This window comes from Gorilla gorilla, chromosome 18 (genome assembly GCF_029281585.2).
Source record: "Gorilla gorilla gorilla isolate KB3781 chromosome 18, NHGRI_mGorGor1-v2.1_pri, whole genome shotgun sequence".
Classification (NCBI taxonomy): Eukaryota; Metazoa; Chordata; class Mammalia; order Primates; family Hominidae; genus Gorilla; species Gorilla gorilla.
Window position 1 is genome coordinate 115582309 of NC_073242.2, and position 23562 is coordinate 115605870.

The window sequence follows — 23562 nt, forward strand, 5'->3', positions numbered from 1 at the left end:
ATCCTCATCTCCTGCAGAAGGCCTCCAAGCAGCCCCTGCTTTGGGCCCCACGTCCCCTCCTGGTCCTTGGCTCATCCCATCGCCACCTTCTCACATCACTGCCTTTGTTTTGTCCTTCCAGGCCTGAAAAATATCCCTCCTTTACTTCCTTGTCTCCCAACCAAAAGAAAGCTGCTCTCTTGCGTCGTTTTTTTGTTTTGTTTTGTTTTTCTTTTTGTTTTTGTTTTCAGACAGGGTCTTGCTCTGTCACCCAGGCTGGAGTGCAGTGGGATCTCAGCTCACTGCAACCTCCGCCTCCCGGGTTCAAGCAATTCTCCTGCCTCAGCCTCCTGAGTAGCTGGGATTACGGGCACACACTATCATGCCCAGCTAATTTTTGTATTTTTAGTAGAGACAGGGTTTCACCATGTCGGCCAGGCTGGTCTTAAACTCCTGACCTCAAGTGATTCACTTGCTTCAGCCTCCCAAAGTGCTGGGATTACAGGAGTGAGCCACCACACCTGGCCATATTCCATATATATATATACACACACATATATATACATATATATACACACACACACATATATATATACACACACACGTATATATACACACATACACAAACACACACACACATATATATATATTTAGTAGAGATGAAGTCATCAGGCTGGTCTCAAACTCCCGGGCTCAAGGGATCCTCCTTCATCAACCTCCCAAATTGCTAGGATTACAGGCGTGAAGCACCACACCCAGCCTGCTCTCTTGAGTCCCAGTTCTCCTGCTTCATGTCTCTCCACTTTCTCTCTTTCTCTTTGAACTTGGGCATATACTGGAAGAAGACCAACAAAAGGAGTATCCCTATTTTTCCTGCTCTTGCTCAGGATACCCCAAGTCCAAGATCCATTTCCCGTCTGAGGTCTGGCCTTCAGAGCTGGCCAGGGGAGGGCTAAGAAACCACTGAAAGAGGTTGAGTGAGCCCTCACCTTTGGCCAAGAGGGCAGTGGTTTAAAACAGGCCCTCCAGATTGCCTTTTATGAAACATTCTCTCATGCAATTAAGATACTTCAATTTCCAACATTTGCAGTCCCGGGCATTTTCATGAATTCCCATTTTGCATAATTCTAATTCTCCATTTTCTTTCTTTCTTTTTTTTAATTTGCACTAGGCTAAAAGTAATTCTCCATTTTCCTTTGAGTTTTTTGTCTTATATAAGTAACGTTGGGGAGGGAGGGATTAAAGTCCCAACCCTGCCAAAACACAAAAATTCTTGCCATCACTTGGTCCCTGAGCATATATATGTTTGTATAGTTGCAAAAAGAAAGTGAAACAAAAACCCTTTTACTATTTAGACAATATGGGATTTTTTAGTTTTATAATCTTTAGTTTGTTAAACATCTAAAGTAAAAAGTTAATTTTTACTTTTAGTCTTTTATAGTCTTATTACTAGTTTAGTTGATTAGTTTTTTATATAAAAAGATAAAAATGGCCTTTAATCCCACTGTCTAGATAATTTCTTTTGACTTGTAAAGTAATTGTCCAAGGTTAAAACCCAAACAGGAAAGAAAAGTCTAAAAGGGATCAGGATAGAAAGGCAAAGAAACCTACAATGCAAAGGAATGGCCCGACCCAAGACCAAGACCTGTTGAATCAGAGGCTCCACCTCCTGACACCCCACTGCAAATGCTGTGGGCGGGAGCCTGAGAGCCAGGGATGCGGGGAAGGTCATCCAACTTACTGCTAGTTCCCGAGAAATCAAGGGCTGGAGGGCTGGGCGGCCTGAGCCACGGGTTTTCACTGAGACTTGAGGGCTGGCTTCTCATCCTGGCTCTGCTCCTGGGCGTCAAGTTGAGCTTCCCAGGCCTGGGCTTTCACCTTTCCAGTGAAAGAAGCCGGGCAGGCAGACCACAAACTCCTTCCCGTTCAGAATTAGTCCCAGGTCGTGTGCCTACGTGTAGCTCTCCTAATGGAACTTGGGGAGATTGTTTTGTGCGTCTCCAGTGGGGAAGATATTAATTGGGATGCATGTGTCAAGTGTCTCAGTGATGTCTGACCGACTTGCAGGGAGAAGCAGGTGGAGCGATCTTTAGCCATGAGCCTTGCCTCTTGTTTCAGGTGTCATCAGATGGATGACTTTGGGCCTGCCAAGAACCTCATGACCATGTGCTTCACCTACTACCACATTGGTAAGACATGGGTGGGCTGATGTGGGGCTCACCTGAGGCTAGTCCGCTGATAATGTGGTGTCAGAGGAAGCTTTCTTCATGATAAAAAGCAAAAGCTATGGGGCCTCCAGAGAACAGAGGAAGCTGATGTTAGGGAGGAGTGAGACTTCAGAGAAAACACAGTCCGAATCATGGGGCAGGAGGTTGACTGCCCAGGGTACGAAGGAAACTCTCCTGGGGCAGTAGGTTGACTGACCAGGGTGCAAAGGAAACTCCTGAGCTGGTAGGAGATGAGAAAAGAAACATGCTAGGCAGGACATTTCATAGTGGAAACAGGAACTGCTGGACATGAAGATATCAGTTTTATGTTTTACCAAAACAAGACACAGTTGGTTGTTGGAGGGTGGTGGGGAGAAGCAGCCTAGGATCTGAAGCTGCAGAGAGTTCCCAGGGATGGGCTGGAGATGGCTTATGAGGAGTGTGGACTGTGCTTGATGCTGAGGCTAGGACATCTCTTCCGCCTCATTGGGTTGGAACTTTCTCGTATGTTGGAGCTCAAGGGCTTCCTGCGTGAGTCTCCTTGGGCTGCAGCAACAGGACTCATTCAGGCCACCATAGGCGGAAGGTTGCTGGAAGCCTCCTCGTGGACTGGAGCTGGGTCAGGGAGGTGCTAGGCCCTGGTCCCCCATGCTGTCCTCTCTCGGGACCCGCGTGCTCACTCTTGGGGTGTATGTATCCCCTCCCCCTCCCACAGCCATCCTCTCCGCACCCCTCAGTTCAGTTGGTCCAACTGCCATTGCTGGTGTCCCAGCCACACCAGTGGGCAGGCCCTTCCTGCCAGGCCACACGTCGGCTGCTTTGGGTGGGGTAGGAACCCCCCAGTACAACCTGTGGCTCCTCCTTTTTGAAGAACGGATAGACACATAATGAATAGACGCTGCTTCCTGAGACAGGGCCACCCACAGCAGAGGGCCTTTGACCTATAGTGGGCACTGAGGCCCGTTGGGGTGCCTCATCCTGTGGGGGCGCCAGGGCCTCATGTCCATCCATTGACTAAGGGAGTTTGGGTGCTGCCCAGACTCCTCCTGCAGGACCCCCCCCACCTGCTGTCTCCATACTCCCATTCCAGGGGCCTGGTGCCCAGCTGGCTTCTGCCTCCCTGGCACTGGCATGGTCGGGCCTCTGCCCTCGCCTGCCTGCAGACCCTGCCACTTGGGCCTGGCTCCTCCTTCCTGCATCTGCTTTGCTCCCTCTCTGCTCCTAGTGGCTTCTCAGTGCACAGCAGGTGCTGGGGGCGCTCACAGGGAGCAGGGCCCCCACTTCCTCATCCTGGGCCGGCTGAGCCTGCACCACCCCCTGTCCTGGGCTGAGGAGGGAGGCTCCCGTATCCCCACTGCACAGGACCCCTGCGGGGCTCCCTCTGGGCCTCTGCAGTTAGCAGGCGCGTACCCCAGCCTCACTGGCCTCGTCTTGTTCCCTCTCTCATCCAAGGAAAACCACAGCTGCTGCCCCCGGAGTCCCGGGAGAAGCCCACGGGCAGCATCGACTCCTACCTGAAATCCGCAAACAGCTGGCTGGCCGAAAAGAAGGACATCGCCGAGCGGCTGCTGAAGAACACCTCGGCCAGGACTGAGAATGTCAAGGGCTTCTTCGGGGGGCTGGAGACCAAGCTGAAGGGGCCCCTGGCCAGGAGGAACGAGTACGTGTGGCCTTGGGGTCCCTCCCACCTGCAGGGGACTGGGGAGAGGCTGGTGTGGAGCTCGGGCGGGGGCAGCAGGGAGGGTGCGGGTGAGGCCCAGAGACTGTCAGGAACAGTGCGCTGCCCAGCCGCTTCTGCCCCCACGGCTTGCTATGGTCTGCAAAGCCAAGCCCCCCACCGACATGCAGGGATGTCCCTGGGGGCCACACTCCCTGGGACTGATGAGGAGCCCAAGGGATTGTCAGATGGCAGAGGGAACTGCAGCCCTCCCTTCTGTCTCCTCTGTCCCCTCCATCCCCTGGCTGGACCAACAGTGAGTGCTTGTGGAACACGGTCTTGAGTCTCAGGAGAAAAAACACTGTCCCCAGGAGAGCAGGGCTCTGACAGACACTCGAGGAATGCTTTGGGGACGGGCACATCAGAAGTAGACGCGTAGAAGCTATGACTTCCGCAAGGAAGAGGGATGCGGCAGCCAGAGGGAGCCCCCGGGGTCCCCTGTTCCCACTCATGGCTGGGCCACAGCCAGGTGCCTTGGCCTCCTCCTCTACCCCATTCAGCTTTGGATTCAGAGAAAATGACATAAAGAAACCTCAATGCCACATTTCCTGAATTCTGAAACACTGGCAGTTGACAAATAGAGCCTCAATTTCATAAAAGGCTTTTCAGAGCAAGCTGTATTAAATGTACCCAGTCCCACCTTAGAAGTGTAGAACAGCGTCTTTGAGTTGAGAAAGTGTGGTGTGAGTCGCGTTTGTCATCATGGTGCCTTCTCTCCCTCAGGGAAGATGAGAACAAACCCCAGGAGAAGCGGCCCAGGGCTGGTGAGTCTGCCCAGGCAGCAGCAGGAGACGCCCAGCCCACAGCCCCTCAGCCAGCACACAAGCAGGTGTACGGCCTCTGGGGCTTTCCTGCCTCCACGGAGCATGGGAACCTTGCCCTGCGTGATGCCCCAGTTGCTTCCCAGCTCCCGTGGTTGTATTTTCTCACCGAGTTTCTGTGGAAGAGCCAGTTTTCTCAGGAGGAACTAAATTCCTTATCCCAGGAAGGCTAAGGGTTACCGCGAGGGGCTGTGGCCATGCTACGGAACCATCCCTCAGAAGAAGTCCTTATTGCCGGGTGGGAATAGCACCGTTACTGGCTATGGCTAGCAGAAAAGCCATGGTGGGGTTTGCACCACATCTTTCTGTGACATCCGGGGAGAAACTGGCTGCTGGGAGGCTGTCACCCGGGGTTTGCCAACAGTGGGTGCGCAAGCAGAGCTGCTTTCAGCCTTTCTCTCTCCTCCCGCAGTGACCGTGTACAGCCCCGAGGACGAAAAGAAGGGGGAGAAGATCTACCTGTACACGCACCTGAAGCAACAGCCCATCTGGTAAGGCCGAGCCCGCGGCTTCCCGTCACCCTCTTACTGACGGGGCCAGCAGTCACTCCCCGGGATCACTTCTAGCTGCCTTTGTCCCCATCAGAATGGCAGAATTCTCACACCCACCAGGGTGGCAGAATAAAAAGATGAACACTCACAGGCATTGGTGAGGATGTGGAGAAACTGGAGATCTCCTGTATGGCTAGGAGCAATGTAAATGGAGCAGCCGCTGAGAAACAGTCTGGCAGTTCCTTTAAAGGTGAAACACAGAGTTACCCTGTGACCCAGAAGCTCCACTCCTAGGAGTCGCCCAAGAGAAAAACATGTCCTCACAAAACCTTGTACACAAATGTCTGTAGCAACGTCGTTTATTATGGCCCCCAGGTGGAAGCCACCTTCATGGCTGTCCAGTGATGAATGGGTAAACAAAATGTGGTCCATCCATTGCACGGGCTATTAGCCAGCCATGAAAAGGAATGGCATGCTGCTCCACGCTGCAGCAGGGATAGACCTGGGAAACACCGTGAAACTCAGTGGAAGAAGCCAGACACAGAAGCCCAAGTATTGTATCATCCCTATGAAATGTCCAGAACTGCAGATTCCTAGAGACACAGCAGATGACTGATTGCCCGGGCAGAGGGTGGGGAATGGGGAGCAGGGCGTGACTGCTGATGGGGATGGGGCTTATGGGGTGAGAGAATGTTCTGGAAATGGTGGTGGCTGCACAACTCTGTGAATACACTAAAAATCACTGAATTGTATGTTTTAGAGGGTGAATTTCGTGGCATGTGAATTATATCCTAATTAAGCTCTTAGATATATATACGTGAATGGAGGTCATGGTTGAAGTGTGAGACCAGTGTTGCAGGGGAAATCTTGGCCACCCTGGCATATGGCCCGGCTCCGCAGATGATGGTCGTGCTGCGTTACTCTCTCTGAAGCGTCTCCTCGACATATTTTAGAGTGCTTTGCTAGCACCTGGAATCAGTGTCAGACAGGCCCTCCCTCCCCTGAAGATCACAGTTGGCTGTGGTGCATTTTGCCTGTTAACCAAGCAAGGGTTACTTGAGGAGCTTGGCCGGGGAATGCTGCTGGGACCCAGAGGGCAGAGGGCAGGGCCGGAGCTGTCAGGAAGGCCCTTGAGGAGGCTGGACCCGGTTCCCATGGAAGCAGAGGACGGGGAGAAGCTGGCCCGCTTTGTCCCACCGTCTGGTGATTCAGCTCAGCTCCTCTGTCCTTGACTTGGCTGCTGTCTTTTCATTGTCACTTGGCAAACTTTTCTGTGAAGGGCCAGATAATAAATATGTTAGACTTTGCGGGCCAGATGGTCTCTGCTGCAGCCACACCGCTATGCTGTTGTAGCGTGAACACCACCAGAGACGTTGTATAAATGTATGAGCGTGGCTTGTTCCAATAAAACTTTATTTACAGAAACAAGCCACTGGCCCGCTTCAGCCTACACACCATCGTTTGCCAACCCCTGATGTTCTTTAAGAAGAATTTTTCTGCTGGGCACAGTGGCTCATGCCTGTAATCCCAGCACTTTGGGAGGCCAAAGCGGGTAGATTACCTGTGGTCAGGAGCTCGAGACCAGCCTGGTCAACATGGCGAAACCCCCATCTCTACTAAAAATACAAAATAAGCTGGGTGTGGTGGCGCATGCCTGTAATCCCAGCTACTCAGGAGGCTGAGGCAGGAGAATGCTTGAACCTGGGAGGCAGAGGTTGCAGTGAGCCGAGATTGTGCCATTGAACTCCAGCCTGGGCAACAAGAGTGAAACTCCATCTCAAAAAAAATAAATAAATAAATAAAATAAGAATTTTTTTCCTTGAGTATCCCTATGAACGTTAGTTCGCTCAGCACACGAGGAGTCCCTGCCTGGTTGCCATTTATGTTACTAGACCCTGATATAGAAAAGCACATCTTCCCAGCCCTCTGCTTCCTCTTGGGAGTCCCAACGGGAAAGGCAGAAGAAGAAAATGACCCACCTCCGTGTCCTACAGACGGTGGCTTCAACTTTGCCCGCCGGTGCCCTCCTGCCTGCAGCGCAGCCCGGGTTATCATAGCTTTCCCTCCCACTTGCGCCATCTCTCCTAAGAGATACGCAGCCACTGGGAGCCCCAGGGAAACAGCTGTAATTAGATCAAGCCATATGCTCAGTTTTTCCTTCTCAGCCCTACCTCTCTGAGACTTTTTAGAAGCTCAGACAGATGTGAGACACTGCCCTTGTTTATCCCTCAAGGGGCCCACAACCCGTGTCCTCCCCGCCTCCCCTTGGAGACAGTGTGACTGGGGCTCTGTCTTGCAGGCACACTCTGAGGTTCTGGAATGCAGCCTTTTTTGACGCTGTCCATTGTGAGAGGACAAAGCGATCTCCCACTACCAGGTAGGAGCAAAGTGTGGCCCCATTTGGCCTCAGGAAAAAGGACCAGGGAGTGGCTTTATTTCCCGGTTTCGGAAGAGGAGAGCAGAAGAGCAGCTGAGTGGACGTGTCTGTTTTTTCTTCACCCCCTCGTGGCCCTGGTGCCCCGCAAGCTGCCTGAGGGGTCACAGCTTCATGGGTGGGGGTGCTCAGCTTGCATGAGCGCTTTCTGTCCTGGGGCTCTGGCATGACTTGGCCTGACCCTCCTAAAAATGCAAACTCCCACTAAGACCATCAGGACCCCCGCTGCTGGGCCCACCCTGCTGTTTGCTGGACAAAATCAGCATCCTGAGGATGAACGCTTGGTGCAGGGTCCTGGGAGGAAGGGCTGGCCACCATCCCCGAGACTGCCCTCAAGAGCTGGCGCCTGGGGAATGCAGTTGCCGCTTGCAACTCACCTCTTGGGTCTGCAGCCTGAGCAGACCTTCCCAGCTTCACCGAGGGCCACCTCGCACGTGGCAGAGGGGAGGGGCTGGCACCCACCCCATGGGGGCCGATGCCATAGCAAGCAGAGGTGCCGTCCACCATGTGCAGCGACATGACAGCGAGGGACGGCAGCTCCTGGGGGAGCCCCTTCCAGTCATGTGACTGAAGTCTGAACCTCTCAGGGCCCTGGTCTCCTCATTAATAAAGCACATCCCTCCCCCTGTAACACTGGGGAGACCCTCTACCCTTCACCCTCATCAGGAGAGTGGGCAGATGGCTGCTGTTGGGGGGAAGACTCGAGTCTACCAGCACTTGCCGTGTCTCAAGTGAAATTCTTTCTTCTGGAGGCAGCTAAAACCCTCTGGGGGCGGGAGGCCCGGAGCATTGTGCCATGGCCGCATTTCCTGGGGAGGCAGAGGGGCTCGTGGAGAGGGAAAGACGCTGAGACTGCCCAAGGAGCCTCGAGAGACCCCGCTGTGCCAGGAGACCAGAACAGGGACATGCTCAGATGCCCCTAGGCAGAGGGGCGTTGCCTCTTTAGTTCTCAGACTTCTAGGAAGTGAATTTATTTCGAATATCCTGTCTTTCTCTGTCCCGCTCCGTTTCTGCCTGTAATAACCCTCCTCTGCTTGTTCTCTTTTTACCATCCACATATCTTGCATGACTTTGACATGTTCCTTTGTTTACCTGTTTCTGCTGCCGCTCCAGAGGGGATGCTGGAGAGGAGGAGGAGAAGAGGTGTGTGTGTCCACGTGACTTTGTTCCATTTTACAGTGCGGGCTCCTGCGAAGGCCACTGCAGGGTGGGGGCTGTGCACTGCGCTGAGCTGCTGCAGCAGGCACAGCCCAGACGCAGGTGCAGCCTGGTGGCCGGCGGGGAGGGCGGCCCTGGGGAGGTGAGGCCAGCGCTAGGGCAGGCTGGCGATGCGTCCCGGAACTGGGCAGGTGGGAGCCCGCCAAGGCCGGAGCACTCCGAAATAGTCAGAAAGCAAATGTGACACCTTGAGACGCCCTGGGGACAGCATGAGCTCGAGAGGCAAAGGCGGTGACGCCGGGGAAAGCGGGCTCCAGTTCTGAGCCAGCCGCGCTCTCCACCAGCCACTCCGGCCCCTTCTGAGCAGACCTGAAAGCCTCACCCTTGGCCTTACTGTTCACACTGGAGAAGAGGGTCCCGGCTCATCTGGGAAGCCACAGGTGGGGTGCAGAGCCTGTCCTGTTTGCAACGCCACCCACTCTCGGGTGTGCTGGGGCCGCCAGTTTGAAGGAGGCACGGAAGAAGGATACACTCCCACTTTCCCAGCCACTCAGGGATGGGGGTGCGAGGGGCCCCCGAGGAAATCCGAGAATGGGGCTGTTTCCTGCCAGCCCACAGAGGGGTCTGACTCTCTCTGTTCCCCTTTCTGTGGGCTAGAATCCCTTGTGATGTATTTTTAGAGTCGCTGATCTGCCTCTTTAAATAGAGTCCCTGAGACGATGGCTCTTTTGTTGGAGGATTCATGAAGTTGCCTCCTCTAATCGGTGATATGTCTGTAGCGTTTATTGTCGTGAGCAATCGCGTTTCTTATGCAGACTTACGGCTTTCAAAGGAGGACTTAGGCCTAACAAACACCTCCTTTCATGAACAAAGCCCCTAGGTTTTCACTGACTCTCTGGGTGACTGTGTGATTAACCAGCCTTCCAGGAACGAGTCAGCCCCACAGCCCTAGCCCAAGGAGGGCTGGGAGCATCCCAGCATCCTCTGAGAGCTGGTTGGTACTGCTGGGGAGGGGTGGTCTGTCCTGAGCTCAGCTGAGGGGACAGCTGGCCTCTTGGGCCTTCTCACCGAGGCGGATTCGCTTTGACTGCCCAGAGCTCTGCACCAGCTCCTCATCTCTGACCGGCCCCTGAGCCTTCCCCAGAAGAAGGCTGAATATTGCTTTGAGATTGAGACAGGTGGCAGGGGGCGAGGTTGGCTCCAAGTCCCCAGGCAACCTCATGCTTCCAACATGCCGTCTCTTTTTTGGTAACTTCTGCTGACAGCAAGATGCCATTATCATCCTCTCTGTGTACAGAGGCAGACGATTCTCCATTTCAGGTTTCCCTCTCAGCAGGCTGTTGGTCCCGTCCAGATTCCCACTGTAGCGGTGTAGATGCATGTTCAGCTCACTGCCCAGTGTCAGAGCTTGACCAGTACTGGAAATTGAGCTCTTTTAATTTTTTTTTTTTTTTTTTGAGATGGAGTCTCGCTCTGTTGCCCAGGCTGGAGTGCAGTGGCACAATCTCAGCTCACTGCAACCTCCATCTCCTGGGTTCAAGCGATTCTCCTGCCTCAGCCTCCCGAGTAGTTAGGATTACAGGTGCCCGCCACCATGCCCAGCTAATTTTTCTTTTTTTTCTTTTTTTTTTTTTTTTGAGACAGACTTTTGCTCTTGTTGCCCAGGCTGGAGTACAGTGGTGCGATCTCGGCTCACTGTAACCTCTGCCTCCCAGGTTCAAGCAGTTCTCCTGCCTCAGCCTCCCGAGTAGCTGGGATTACAGGTGCCCGCCACCACACATGGCTAATTTTTCTTTTCGTTCTCTCTTTTTTTTTTTTTTGAGATGGAGTTTCGCTCTTGTTGCCCAGGCTGGAGTGCAATGGTGCGATCTCGGCTCACTGCAACCTCTGCCTCCCGGGTTCAAGCGATTCTCCTGCCTCAGCCTCCCGAGTAGCTGGGATTAGAGGCACCCACCACCATGCCCAGCTAATTTCGTATTTTTAGTACAGACGGGGTTTCACCATGTTGGTCAGACTGGTCTCAAACTCTTGATCTCAGGTGGTCCACCTGTCTCAGCCTCCCAAAGTGCTGGGATTACAGGCATGAGCCACTGCGCCCGGCCTAATTTTTGTATTTTTAGTAGAGACAGGGTTGCCATGTTGGCCAGGCTGGTCTTGAACTCCTGAACTCAGGTGATCTGACCGCCTCGGCCTCCCAAAGTGCTGGGATGACAGGCATGAGCCACCGCACCCGGCCTGAACTCAGTTGTAAGAAGTGATTTTATCGTGGGCATTACCTGATCTGCTACTGCCAGTGACCATTTACCTCTTTCTTGAGACGTCAGGTTAAATGTCCCAGCTTTCATCCTCACCATGGCAAGAAGAATCGCCTCCTCATCTGGCTCAGGAAGAGGAGCCGTCAGGGCTGCTGTGCTGTACAACTCCAAGGGAGACGTTCCCGTGTGGTCTGGGGTTGTGCAGGGCGCAACCTGCACAGCTGTGCACAGCAGGCCTGCGGGGGGCGCGGGGGTTTATGTGTCTGGACAACCCTCAGGGTGGCTGTTTCGGGGAAAGACAGTAGGAAGGAAATGGGATGGGACTCTGCAGAGTACCTGGAAGTATATTCTGGTGTCTTCGTGGGCATCCTGCCATCGGCACGAGGAGGCTGGGAGTGACCTTTGTCTGTCACCCCCATCATGCCCCTGATGTCCTGTGACCCCTGCTAAGCTGCAGCAGTGCCAGTGACCTCTCGTGGGCCAGGGGGTGGTGAGGAGCCAGGAGTTCATGTTCCTTTGTTTTGTTTCTCTTCCTCCGGCTTCTCCATGATCCCAACCTCTCACCCTCTCATACATCCTTCTCCCCTTTCTTTGATCTTCCTCTCAACCTTATTTTAGTCAGACTCATCCATCCAGTTTTCTTTTTAGGTGGAAAGGGGCTCAAATTAGTGTCTCCACATTCGCAGCTGCTTCTGCAGGTAGCTTCTCAGATGGACGTGGTGTCCAGGGAGTTGTGTAAGGGTCGGGGAGGCCCCAGGCCCTGGAGGGAGGGGAAGGAGCCGGCAACACAGAAAAGCTCTGTGGCATTGAGGGATGGGGAGCCCCCTTGTTCTGCCCTGGACAGGTGAGGGATTAACAGCACTCCCCTCTAAAGCACGCAGCAGGTGAACGCTCAGAACACCCTCCCACTTCAGGCCTTGTGCGGAGAACGCATCAGGGTCCCCGCCGGCTTCTGAAGCTTGTGCAAACCTCGGCCGATGCCATCTTACTGGGTTTTCAGCACTTTGTTCTCACGCCTGGGTGCTGTCTTCACCATGGTCCATAGCATTCACAGGGTCACGGTCAAAGAGGCTGGCGGGAAGCGTGGAGGCCTGGTCTGTGTTATTTAGGGAGGGGACTAGAGAGAGCATTGAGGGCCTCGAGAAAGCCAACATGGAGAAAACGCAGCTGAGCAGGGCACAGCCATCTGCAGACAGGGGACAGTGTGGCCCTCAGCGCCCTCAGCCTCTGTGGAAGCTGCCATCCGCAGCTGGCCCCAGGACGACGCACCTCGCTTGGCCCATCAGGCTGGTCAGGAGACACAGGTGTGAGTCTGAAAACGTTCCCTGGGCCACCTTGGCCCGCTGTCCTGGGACGTTGGGCAGGTCCCCTCCCTCTCTGGAGGTTTCTCCCCCAAGGACAGGCCCAGACCCCACTCTGGGGCCAGCCTCGCTGCCTGTAGAGTGCCTGGATAGCCACGTGGTGCTCCGCGCCTTCAGGGCCATAAAGAGCACTTTCATTTCCACGTCTCTTTATTTTATGAAGAGTGAGATGAATGTTGGGGACCCCAAGCGCGGTGTGAGGATCCCGGCAGGCCTTGTGGAAGGCCCAGCACACGGCTCTCCGGTGGAAGGCACCCCCTTCTGTGCCCGGTGGGGGCCGTACATGGGTGCCACCAGCACCTGCGGGTCAGAACAGGGCGAGGAGCTGGGGCAAGGACAGCACCATCTGAGCCCCGCTCCTGTCACCTCCTGTGCTTGCAGGGAGAAGTGGTGCCACATGACCCAGGAGGAGCGCGACGACAGCCTCCGGTTCAACGAGAACATCACCTTCGGGCAGCTGGGGTAAGGGCCAGAGTGGGAAAACAGGAGGGGAGAGAGGGGGAGGGCCCACCCTGTGAGCTGTCACACCTGGTGTCACACCCTGGGGTGTGATGTCAGCCTGCTCTGAGGCATGGGGTTCATCACACTTGGCCTCCATGCCAGCTCGTAATTAATCCGCCTCCTACACGACCCCTGGTGGCCGCAGTGCCACAGTGAGAGTTGCTGGTGGCTAATTAGGCAGCAGTGCGTTTTAGTTTCTGCTGACAATTCCAGGCAGGCCATGGTGGGCGTCCCAGAGACGAGGGCCCAGCTCCCCGGCCCTTTCCCCTGGGAGGCCGGCGGGTGACGCTCTTGGGGTTTCTCCTGCAGCACATTCACGCACAACATGCTGGCCTTTGGACTGAACAAGAAGCTGTGCAATGACTTCCTGAAGAAGCAGGCCGTGATTGGCAACCTGGATGAAGGTGCGTCTGCGGGAGGCTGCTGGCAGGAGGCGGGCAGGGCTGGGGTCAGGAGCCAGTGCTGTGCCCGCTGGCGCTTCTGCACTGCCAGAAGGCACGTCGTGTTGCAGTCGGAAACGTTGTGCTGAGCTCTCGGCAGACGGCCCCTCCTTTCTCCCCAGTCTGTGTAGACAGACGCACAGGACACCTCTCGTTCCATTTGGAATCCATTTCTGCTAGATGGGATTGCGGGCGTTGGGGCCACAGCCTGGGTGTTCACAGTCAGGGCAGAGGAAGAAGGGGGACGCAGCACTTGGACTCAGCTTGCACGGAGCCAAACTCTGGCCCCAAGTTGCCCCCTTCTAAATGGCTGTCACGTGGCATCCTTTTCTTTCTCAGACCACACTGCCATGACGAGTATCGGGGGACAAGGGTGGTGGGGAGTGAGTTTTGAGGTTTTTCTAGAATCTCTGGCTTCTGTGACAGCAGGGAGTTAATGTGACATTGGCGCCCCCCCTTGCTGGGGGCCCGTCCCTGTGTGCCCCCCCCATCTGCCACAGGCGTTGGTTCCTCTTCATCAAAAAGGACTTACACTTAGGCGTGGGTACGGATTGACCCATATTCTTTAGAAAATCCTATTCTCCACCTAATTCAAGGGATCTGTGGTGGAGTGGCCTCAGGAGGCATGAGAGTGCCAGTGGCTGCTGGACGATCTCAGAATGTTGCTAGCAGCCCCACCTCACTAGCAAGGGGCAAGGGGGATGCTGCCACCTCTCCCGGTCCCCAGGGTGGCTGGACTGACTGCCCCTTGCCTTTCACAGGCTGTAGGGGCTGAGCCCCATGACACCATTTTCATAAGAAGGTGCGTTTCCCAGTTTTGAGGGCCGCTTCCAGCCACCTGCTTGCCCCACAGGCGGCGTGCTGGCCAAGAGGCTGTGTGTGCAACGCGCCCTCGTGGCACAGCCCTGCCCTGAAGCACGCAAGCAGTGTGGCCTGCAGAAGGCAGTGTGGTTCAGGAGCTGCAGCCCTGCTCCCAGGGAGGCCCGATTCGTCCCTGTCCGAGTGACAAGAGCAGGATATACCTGTCCCTGTCACTATCTTTCATCTGAGAAATAATATCACTTTCTCTTCCAGAGCAATACAAGCTGCTTAGTGACCACATTGAGCAAATGGCCACTGAGTAGGCCCCAGAGGTCGCACTCCGCAGGAGGACTGAGGCCATGTGCCATTCTCCCTGGCCCAGCGCCCGACCGTCACCCCACCCGATGACCTGCATGAAGCCAGCAGCACCCAGAGCCACTCCTGCTGCCCTAGAAGTAGCGGTTAGAAGAATCCGCTGCTCCTCCCTCATCTCCTCTGCCTGTGTCTGCGACCCCCATCCATGTGCCAAAGTGTCCCTTGGGTCACACAGCTAAAGCCGAGGTGACCAGTTGTACCCCGAGTGCCAGGCTTGTGAGATGAGACCAAGAGGGAGGAGGGGAAGGACTCCATGGGCCATCGTGGGCCAAGGGCTTGCGAGGGTGGGGGCGGGCAAGGGATGCAGGCAGGACAGCCATGAGGTGGGGCTGCAGCCGGCATACCCAGTGGTGGAGGGCCGGCGCTGCCACTCACGGTGGGTGGCCGTGGGCCACGTTCCCTGCAATGGGTGCACACGCGGCTCCCATCCAGCCCTCTCAGCGTGGGGCTGTGGCCGGTCCTCACTATTCCCCAGTCTCCCGCTGTGGGGCAGGAACAGGAAGTGACAGGAACCTTGAGGAGGAAACGCCTGTTTTAGGGAGAGAGTGGGTGCGGTGTAGAGGATGCTCTTGGCCGGCTGGAGCAAGACCTGGCTCCCACCAGAGGGACGTGTGTGTGCCAGCAGACGGTCCGGGATCTGTGTGTCTCCGCCAGAGTCACAGCAGTGCCGAGGTGTCCGCGGCAGACCACACAGACCGTCTGAAATGCGCTCGCCTGGCAGACAGCTCCCTTCTGAAGCAGAGAAGCCTCCATGGTCAGGAAGCAGCGTTGTGCTGTGTGTCCCTCGCAAGAAGCACAGGAAAGAGAAGTTTCTTTAGTAGCCACTAGACAACCACCCTTTCTGAAAGCAAACAGTGCTGCTCTTTGTTCCAGACAAGGCAGGAAAGTCTGAGTTGGGAGTGACAGCGGCTGGAGAGAAGCAGATCTGTGCAACGTGCAGGGCGAGCCAGTGGCGTGGCCTCTGCCTCTAAGCGCTGAGCATTGGGCCCCTTCCCCACCAGACCTTTGTAGCTCCTCCAGCCTCTGCAGAGACTCCCTTCACCTCGCACCTACTGCCTGGGAACCACGGCCCTTCTCTTCTGTGGGTCTGTACCAGGTACTCCAGGCCAGCCCGTGGGCCCGGGGCCTGACCCCACCACCTGCATGCTGGGTCCAGAGCCTTCTGTTTCACCGTGCGTGGACACTGCTAGGCCTCCTGAGGTCCCCTGCCTCCTGCCCGTCGCTGCCGTGGTCCCTGACTGCGAAACAGGCCCGCGGGGCTCTCCCTCCTCCCACCACCCTCCCCTCCCGCCCTTCCTGGCTACCTCCTCTGAGATGCGGTCAGATAAGTCCCGTCTTGTTTGTGAGTACCACAGAAACTCCTGAGAGTCACTTACCCGGCCACTGCTTGGAAGGTTTCCCTCCGGGGAATGCCTCCCTGGAATGTTCCAGAGACGGAACATTCTCTAGAGACAACAATCTGTGCTGCAGATTGGTTGGATCATAGAATGTGTGTCTGGGGCATTATCTGAAACGTGGTGTCATCTGATGCATTTGGACCATATGCTGCCAGACTGCAGAACGGGGGAGCCGGGGCTCAGGGCCCCTGACTGCATGGTGCATGAGTGATCTCAGCCTAGCGATGCCGCTGGCCAGACCGTGGCCATGCTACAAGTGTGCTCGCCATGAGCTGGGTCAGGGCTGGGGAGTTGTGCAGGCTGGGGTGACCCTTTCCCCATCATTGGGCCCCAACGGCCTTGGCTCCACCAGATCCATTTAGAGAAACGTCAGAGCGAGGGGTGTGTGGACACCCCTCGCTCTGATGCCAACTGCAGATAATACACACCTCCTGCAGCATCCAGCCACGGCTCCAGGGCACTGCTCTCCTCCTCACGCCGGCGAAACTCAGGCCACACTCGAGGGCTGACTGTCCGGGTGCTCCCTTCAGCTGCCTCGTCGTCAGCGTTCTTAGTCATGCATTATTCGTGTTAGCTGAAATGCACTCAGACTTTGTTCTGCGGTGCCCACAAGACTTACCCCTGTATGTACAGGATTTTTGTATGAAAGTTTTGTTTGATTCTGAGACTCTCTTGGGAACGCTGGAGAGCTTGTGCACAGCCTCTGGAAGGAAAGGCAGCGCTGACTTCGTTGGGCTTTTTTCCAAGCACTTTAACTTCAGAAATGGTCTTGACACTTTTTTCTCCACATAGACTCTTGAAATAGCCATTTCAGGGGAGGAAAGGGTTGGGGTTTTCTTTGTTTGTTTGTTTGTTTCCCCCTTTACTACCTGTTCTTGTAGATCTAGCTCCTGAGAGTTGGAGGAAGGCTGACAGAGAAGGGTCTCCTCTGTGCTCCATCCACACAGGATGCCGGAGAGACAGCCCCTTGTGCTGTGAGCAGAGCAGGCAGTGGCTCTGGAGGCTGCCTGTGGTCTCCTTCCGGCTGTGGCTGACAGTGGCTCTGGCCAGGGTTGCCTGGAGGAGGCTCAGTGTGCCTGGGACAGGGCTTACCACCTGCCACCAAGGTTTCCTCTCTTCCCCCAGGACCTGGGCAGAGCAGGCATGAGCTGGGCTGTGGTGCAGAGCAAGCAGACCCAGCCACACTGCTCAAAGGTCCCTGCATGGGGAGGTGTCACACCAGGGGCACACCCAGGGCCACCTGGGTGTAGGAGAGCTCTGGTGGCCCCTCTGTAAACTCAGGAAGTGTCAGGTGATTCCTAGGGAGAGGTTCCCAGTCCCAGCAGGCAGAATGCCCAAAATCAGGAGCACGAAGGCCTGTCATCCATGGGGCCATTGCAGGCACTCTGCCGCCCGACCTTGAGGGCTGTGCCAATCCTAGTGAACCAAAATGCACACAACTCACACAAGTGAAAAGCTCCCTGCTTTGAAAACAGGACATGTTGACAGACAGCATTGTATGTTTTTAGCCTTTGTTACAATTTTAGCAACACTGATAGATGTTTAAGAGGGGCCGTGGTAATAGATTGCATCTGCCCTGTGCATGCCCATGTTTAACCAAAGGCCAGAGAACTCAATTCTGATGTCGTAAGTTCTCTGTAAGTGAAATGGGGTAGACTGTATGATTTTCCTGTTGCCAAAAGAAAGAAAGGGGGCCAAACAGCTCTGAAATTTCCAAAAAATGGCTAGAGGGAGAGTCCAGTTTCTGAGCTCTGTACCCAAATTAAAATCCTGATGTTCAGGTTCATCCAAGCAACACGCGTTGGGTTTAAAACCAGCACCGAGGCCCAGTGGGGGAATCACAGACATCACCAAGTCTCGTCTTCTTTCCTTCCTGTGAGTTGAAACCAAACAGGCCTCTCGCTCACTCCTCCGAGCCCAGTAATGCTGAGGAGTTCAGTTGTGAGGAAAGAAGGCTGGAGCTGTGAGATTCGCTTTTCCCTAGGCTGTTCCGCGTGGGTTACCTTATCACCCTGGAGCACCTGGTATTCCAGACCCCTGACACGAGGAATGCAGGTTCACACTGTAAAGAGTTTGTGAAAGGCTTCAGTCTAACTGGGGTTCCTTAGCTGGAAGCCAGGGCTGGAAGCTACAGGCCTACTTCCTGGGTCCCACTATCTGTTGGCATTTTTTTTTTTTTTTTTTTTTGAGACGGAGTTTTGCTCTTGTTGCCCAGGCTGGAGTGCAGTGACACAATCTCTGCTCATTGCAACCTCCACCTCCCGGGTTCAAGCAATTCTCCTGCCTCAGCCTCCTGAGTAGCTGGGATTACAGGTGCACGCCACCACGCCCGGCTAATTTTTATATTTTTAGTAGAGATGGGGTTTCACCATGCTGGCCAGGCTGGTCTCAAACTCCTGACCTCAGGTGATCCCCCCACCTCAGCCTCCCAAAGTGCTGGGATTACAGGCGTGAGGCATCACACCCGCCTCTGTTGGCTTTTTAGTTAGGAAGGATCCAGCTAGGCCCGTGTGGTTAGATCAGCTTTGTTACTGAATTACCTAAAACCAGACCACAGCACAGCCAGGGAGCCCAGTAGTGTTTCCAAGAACAGTGTGGAGCTTGAGAAAGAGAACTTTAAAAATTAGAGGGTCCCTTTCTGCAGAGGAAGGGATGCTCGCAGGGTGGCAGTGGCCCAGCCCCAGCCGCAGGGACAGGGGAGGGAGAGCCCCCTCTGGGCCCAGCAGGCAGGTGTTCTGAGGCTGGTCCCTCCTCAGTTTCCGCAGCCACAAGGCCAAGCAGCCAGATTCTCACTCAAGGTCGTTCTCACTCCTTTTCCTGTCCCATTGTCAGTCCCACTGAGCCATTCACTTCTGCTGAACCATTTTTCTTAGGATGCAGCCGTCTCACTCGCTTGTCCTGTAAATCTTGTATTCATGTTGATGATTCTTGGAGATAGGTTTCACTCTTTCCCAGCTGCGTCCACAGGAAAGGGGAGTCGGATGCCAGCTGCACCCCGCCTGGCTCTCACAGGCTAAGACCACAGACAGAGCAGGGCTTCCCGGAGCCACACAGGCCACGCACCCCAGGAACCCTTGCTGCCACGGGCCAGGAACAGGAATGTGTTGGTGCCTGAGACACCAAATGGAAGAAGCACATCAAGACTGTTCTCCTGCGGCCAACACTGGCCCGGAAGCTGCCCTCCATACAGGCCCTCAGGGGGCCTGCTTTCTGCGCCTCAGTCCCCCATGCATCCCTGGGCCTGGGTATCACATGCTTTCCAGGAAAGGGACGGAATCAATCATGTGACCGATGGGCTCGCAAGGATGGGTGCCGCCGTGGGAGCCCTGCCTCTGGTGCTGGCAAGGGATTGGGTTTGTGTGGGTGTCTCTAGCCTGCAGAGTGCGGTGAGTGAGAGTCCTTGGGAGCGCGGCCCTGCCTGTAGCTGCGCCTGGGGATGCACGTGGCCACGGGATTTCAGTGGGACAGCGCTCCCACGGGGGCTGGGGGTGGGGGTAGGGTTTCTTAGTTACTATTGGAAAGGGAAAAATTCACCATATCCAAGGGGAGAGACGATGGGCTGGGTTTGTTTACCCCAACTTCCCTTCTACACCCCTCCTGCAGGACAGTACGATTTGGGGAGAACCCAGCTCCCCACTTTATCTGCAGACTCTGGGACCTGACAAAACAGTCAGAGCCTGAGTGCACTGCAGCCTGAAGCTCCCTTGAGCAGTGCTTTAAGGGACTTTGCACTTTAAAAAGGAGATGCCTGTCAGTAAATCCCCTGTGCATTGACTAGAACTGGGGGGCTGTGCCCACTCCCTCCTTAATCCTAGATGATTTGCTCATGAAATAGAGGTGGGGGACGACCGCATGCACTCCGGGAGGTGCAGCCCTAAGGGGTGGACTCCAGATCTCCCTGCAAGAGACAGCTTGGCTTGGCTTTGGCTGTTGGGGAGGAGTTCCTGCCGTCCCGGTGAGCCTGGGGCTGTTGCTTAGGGTCTTCTGGGTGGACACTTGGAGAAAGATAAGGCAAACGTTTGAACACTAGGAAAAGCTAGAAATTCAGACAACACACGTGGATCCCCTTAAAACATGTAAATGTATCAGAACACGGTTGACCTGCCGCCTTCTTGAACCTGGTGGCCCCCGTTGGAACTATCAGTGGCGTCTCCCATGCGCACGCCCTCTGCTTTCTCTTTCCTAGACTCGCGGTGCTCACATCCAGACATTACCTTGTTGGTAGCCCCCAAGTGGCGTGCAGTGACACCAGTATCTTCTCTGTTGCATTTTTGCAATCTTGTGTCCTGCTCCGTGATGTTCTACAAACTCTATTTTAAGGTTGAGAAAGTTTCAAGGGTGAAGATCTCAAAACAGTGCTAAAATCAAAGGTGTTTGCTGTGAAGAAAAACGTGTATATATTGCACCTTGAGTTGTCAGAAGGTAGAAACTGAAATAAACTAACTTTAAAAAAAAAAAAGTCTGTTTAATTTTTAACACATCCATGAGGACTTTTTACAGAATTTGCAATCTTCTCAGTGATACCCATAGCTTTTCAGAAGAAAACCATTTTCTCTAAGGCCAAATAGACATTTTTCCCATGCAGGCTGAGCACCCGGGTCTTAACAGATAGAGCAGCCACGTTGGCCATGTTGGTCTGCCTGGCCACTGGGAGTCTATTCATGAATGAGGGACCCCCTTTCTGGACTGGGTCTTGGCCCAGGCTCCACCAGCGCCTTGAGCCCCTCCACCTGGACACCTGACCCTACCCCTCAGAGCCAAAGCCACCTTACCTCTTTGATTGGGGGTTTTGGGGTGGTCAGTGGCCCTGACCACAGCCCCTATCCGACACAAGCAGGGCGCCTGCATCAGTTCCTTCCAACTCCATTCTACAAAAGTATTTCAAACATCTGGGGGGTTTTCCTTTTCTCTGATTGTAAGAAGTCCACAGCCACATTCTGATACTCTGGCCTGAACAGATGGGCAATGAGCCCTGGAAAGGAGCAGGACGCAGGGGCATCCCCCAGACCCCAGGGCTGAGATGCAGGGGTCCCCTTCACGCCTGGGGAAGGAGCAGGATGCAGGGGCATCCCCCAGACCCCACGGCTGAGATGCAGGGGTCCCCTTCACGCCTGGGGAAGGAGCAGGGCACAGGGGTGTCCCCCAGACCCCAGGGCTGAGATGCAAGGTCCCCCTCCCCCACCTGCCTGAGTGGACGGGGACACTCCCTGCCACTCCAGGCAGAGAAGAATGGAGCAGCCTCCACGTCCCTGGCTCTCCATCTGCCCCCTCTTGGCCACACAGGGAGGGCGGGCATGGCTGGTGGGTGCACAGCCCTGGGGCGTCGCATCTGGGCTTTTTCTCTGGTGTTGGGGGATTCCTCCCGCAGGAGGTGAGGGCTTAGACTCGGAGGCAAACTCCAGGGAGGGGAGAAACTCCTCTGAAAGGCAGCAAAGACCCCAAAGAGTTTGGGCAGCTCGGGGCAGGACCTGGAAGGGCCCGGATCCAGTTCCACCTCCTGCCAGCTGACTGTATGCCCTTAGCCAGATGGTTCTTTGAGCCTCAGCTTCTTCATCTGTGGACCAGGAAGAAGAGCATCACACGCCCTAGGCCGTTCCTGTGGGAAACGCAGGCAGGCCTCTTCCTGCACAGCTGCCCTTCAGACAGGGATAGGAAGTTCCCTATCTAGTGAAAGAAAAAGGACCCAGCTCTTCTAATTTTGATAGGAATAAATTAAAATGTACTATTCGGCCAGGTGTGGTGGCTCACACCTGTAATCCCAGCACTTTGGGAGGCTGAGGCGGGTGGATCATTTGAGGTCGGGAGTTGGAGACCAGCCTGGCCAACATGGTGAAACCCCGTCTCTACTAATAATACAAACATTAGCTGGGCATGGTGGTGGGCACGTGTAGTCCCAGCTATTTGGGAGGCCGAGGCAACAGAATCGTTTGAACCCAGGAGGCGGAGGTTGTAATGAGCCGAGATCATGCCTCTGCACTCCAGCCTGAGTGACAGAGCAAGACTCCATCTCGAAAAAAAAAGGCAGGGAGGGAGGGCATCCCTGTGGGAGGCGGCCACCCCCACCTCTGCCTCCTCAGGGCCCCAAAAGAGAGAATTTCTGAGTTTTCTTGCCAGTTCCCAAGTGACCAGTGGAGAAGGAGTGACAGGGAAGGCTCTGGGCCGATTGTCCCACCTGTACTCCGGGACCATTGGTCTCTTTGGTGCACTGGGGCCAAAGGGGAAGGGGAGAGACCCCCAACCCAGCCGACCTTACATGAAATTGGCACCACCAATTCCAGGACCACAGCCCTGACAAGCAAGGTCATTGTCCTTCAGAAACTATCACAGAGCTGGGACTCAGCTGAGGTTTCTGAAAACACAGACATTTACATATAAGCAAATGTGTGTGTACACACAGGTATATGCGTATAAAAGTATACAAATATACACTCTAAAGCATTAATAGATGGAATATACAGATTGTACAGAACATCTAGAAAGTTTTAGTTACTTCTGGAGTGTGTATCCTGGCCTGGGGGAGTCAAGTTATTTCTGGAGTGTGTATCCTGGCCTGGGGGAGTCAAGTTATTTCTGGAGTGTGTATCCTGGCCTGGGGGAGTCAAGGATTCCCCAAGAGGTGCCGTGAAGCCAGATCTTGGGTAATGAAAATCACCGTGGGCCGAGTGTGGTGGCTCCCGCCTGTAATCCCAGCACTTTGGGAGGCCGAGGTGGGCAGATTGCCTGAGCTCAGGAGTTTAAGAACCAGCCTGGCCAACAAGGCGAAAACCCATCTCTACTAAAAATACAAAACATTAGCCAGGCGTGGCGGCGGGTGCCTGTAGTCCCAACTACAGGCGAGGTTGAGGCACGAGAGTCGCTTGAACCTGGGAGGCAGAAGTTTCAGTGAGCTGAGATCGCACCACTGGGTGACAGAGTGAGACTCTGTCTGAAAAAAATCACTGTGATGAAGACGCCAACCCTACCTCGATCCTGTGAGAAAGATGTGTGTCCTTCACTTTGCTAATGAAAAAAACCAGGGCACTCCATGTGGGGAATGCGAACTCGGGGCTGTCTGGCTCTAGAGCTCAGCGGTTATCTACGAGGGCAGCATGAGGGGCCGCCGGGTGGACCATTCCCAGCCAAGGTCTTCAGAATGCAGAAGGCTAGCCAGGGATGAGCCCCCCACAGCGTGGATGCCCCACCCCAGGCCCTCGAAAGGATTCCACAGCTGGAACAGGCCCCCCCCAGGATGGAAGGTTTGTGATCCTACCTAGGAAGTTGGTAGAAAGAAGCTTCTATGCTGTTCCATCTCCTCATGGAGGATTTAGCCTCATTTGGAACTTTCACTGGCTTCCGTTGTCTCAACAGAGACAAGCTGCTTTCCGGCTTTGAGCTGCTGGGACCCCCGACCAGGGGTGGCCCGTTGGGGGTGCTGGGATCAGTGAAGGCCGCCCGTATCTGCAGGCTCCAGGTGCACTTTCTAACCCGGGACCATTGGGCAGTGTGTGGCCTTGAGGGACAGAGATGGACACACTCATGGGAAGCACGGAAGCCAGTTTTTTTTTTTTGCTTGTTTGTTTTTTGAGACGGAGTTTTGCTTTTGTTGCCCAGGCTGGAGTGCTGTGGCACGATCTCGGCTCACTGCA

The 23562-nt window shown here is 54.9% G+C and overlaps 1 protein-coding gene across 5 annotated transcripts in view; it reads left to right on the top strand.

Moving 5' to 3' along the window:
* Positions 1–17723, top strand: part of KIAA0513 (KIAA0513 ortholog) — a 63284-nt gene extending 45561 nt beyond the window's left edge. For 3 of the 5 annotated variants that reach the window (XM_004058082.5, XM_063700375.1, XM_055366694.2), the window contains 9 exons: positions 2098–2168; positions 3639–3846; positions 4627–4667; positions 5137–5215; positions 7515–7592; positions 8763–8792; positions 12805–12885; positions 13234–13328; positions 14439–17723. In XM_004058082.5, coding sequence (XP_004058130.1) covers positions 2098–2168; positions 3639–3846; positions 4627–4667; positions 5137–5215; positions 7515–7592; positions 8763–8792; positions 12805–12885; positions 13234–13328; positions 14439–14488 — 733 coding nt within the window. In that variant the 3' untranslated portion in view covers positions 14489–17723. The remainder of the gene's footprint in view (positions 1–2097; positions 2169–3638; positions 3847–4626; positions 4668–5136; positions 5216–7514; positions 7593–8762; positions 8793–12804; positions 12886–13233; positions 13329–14438) is intronic. The other 2 variants (XR_010131608.1, XM_004058081.5) reach the window with 2 other exon arrangements.
* The last annotated feature ends 5839 nt before the right edge of the window (positions 17724–23562 follow it).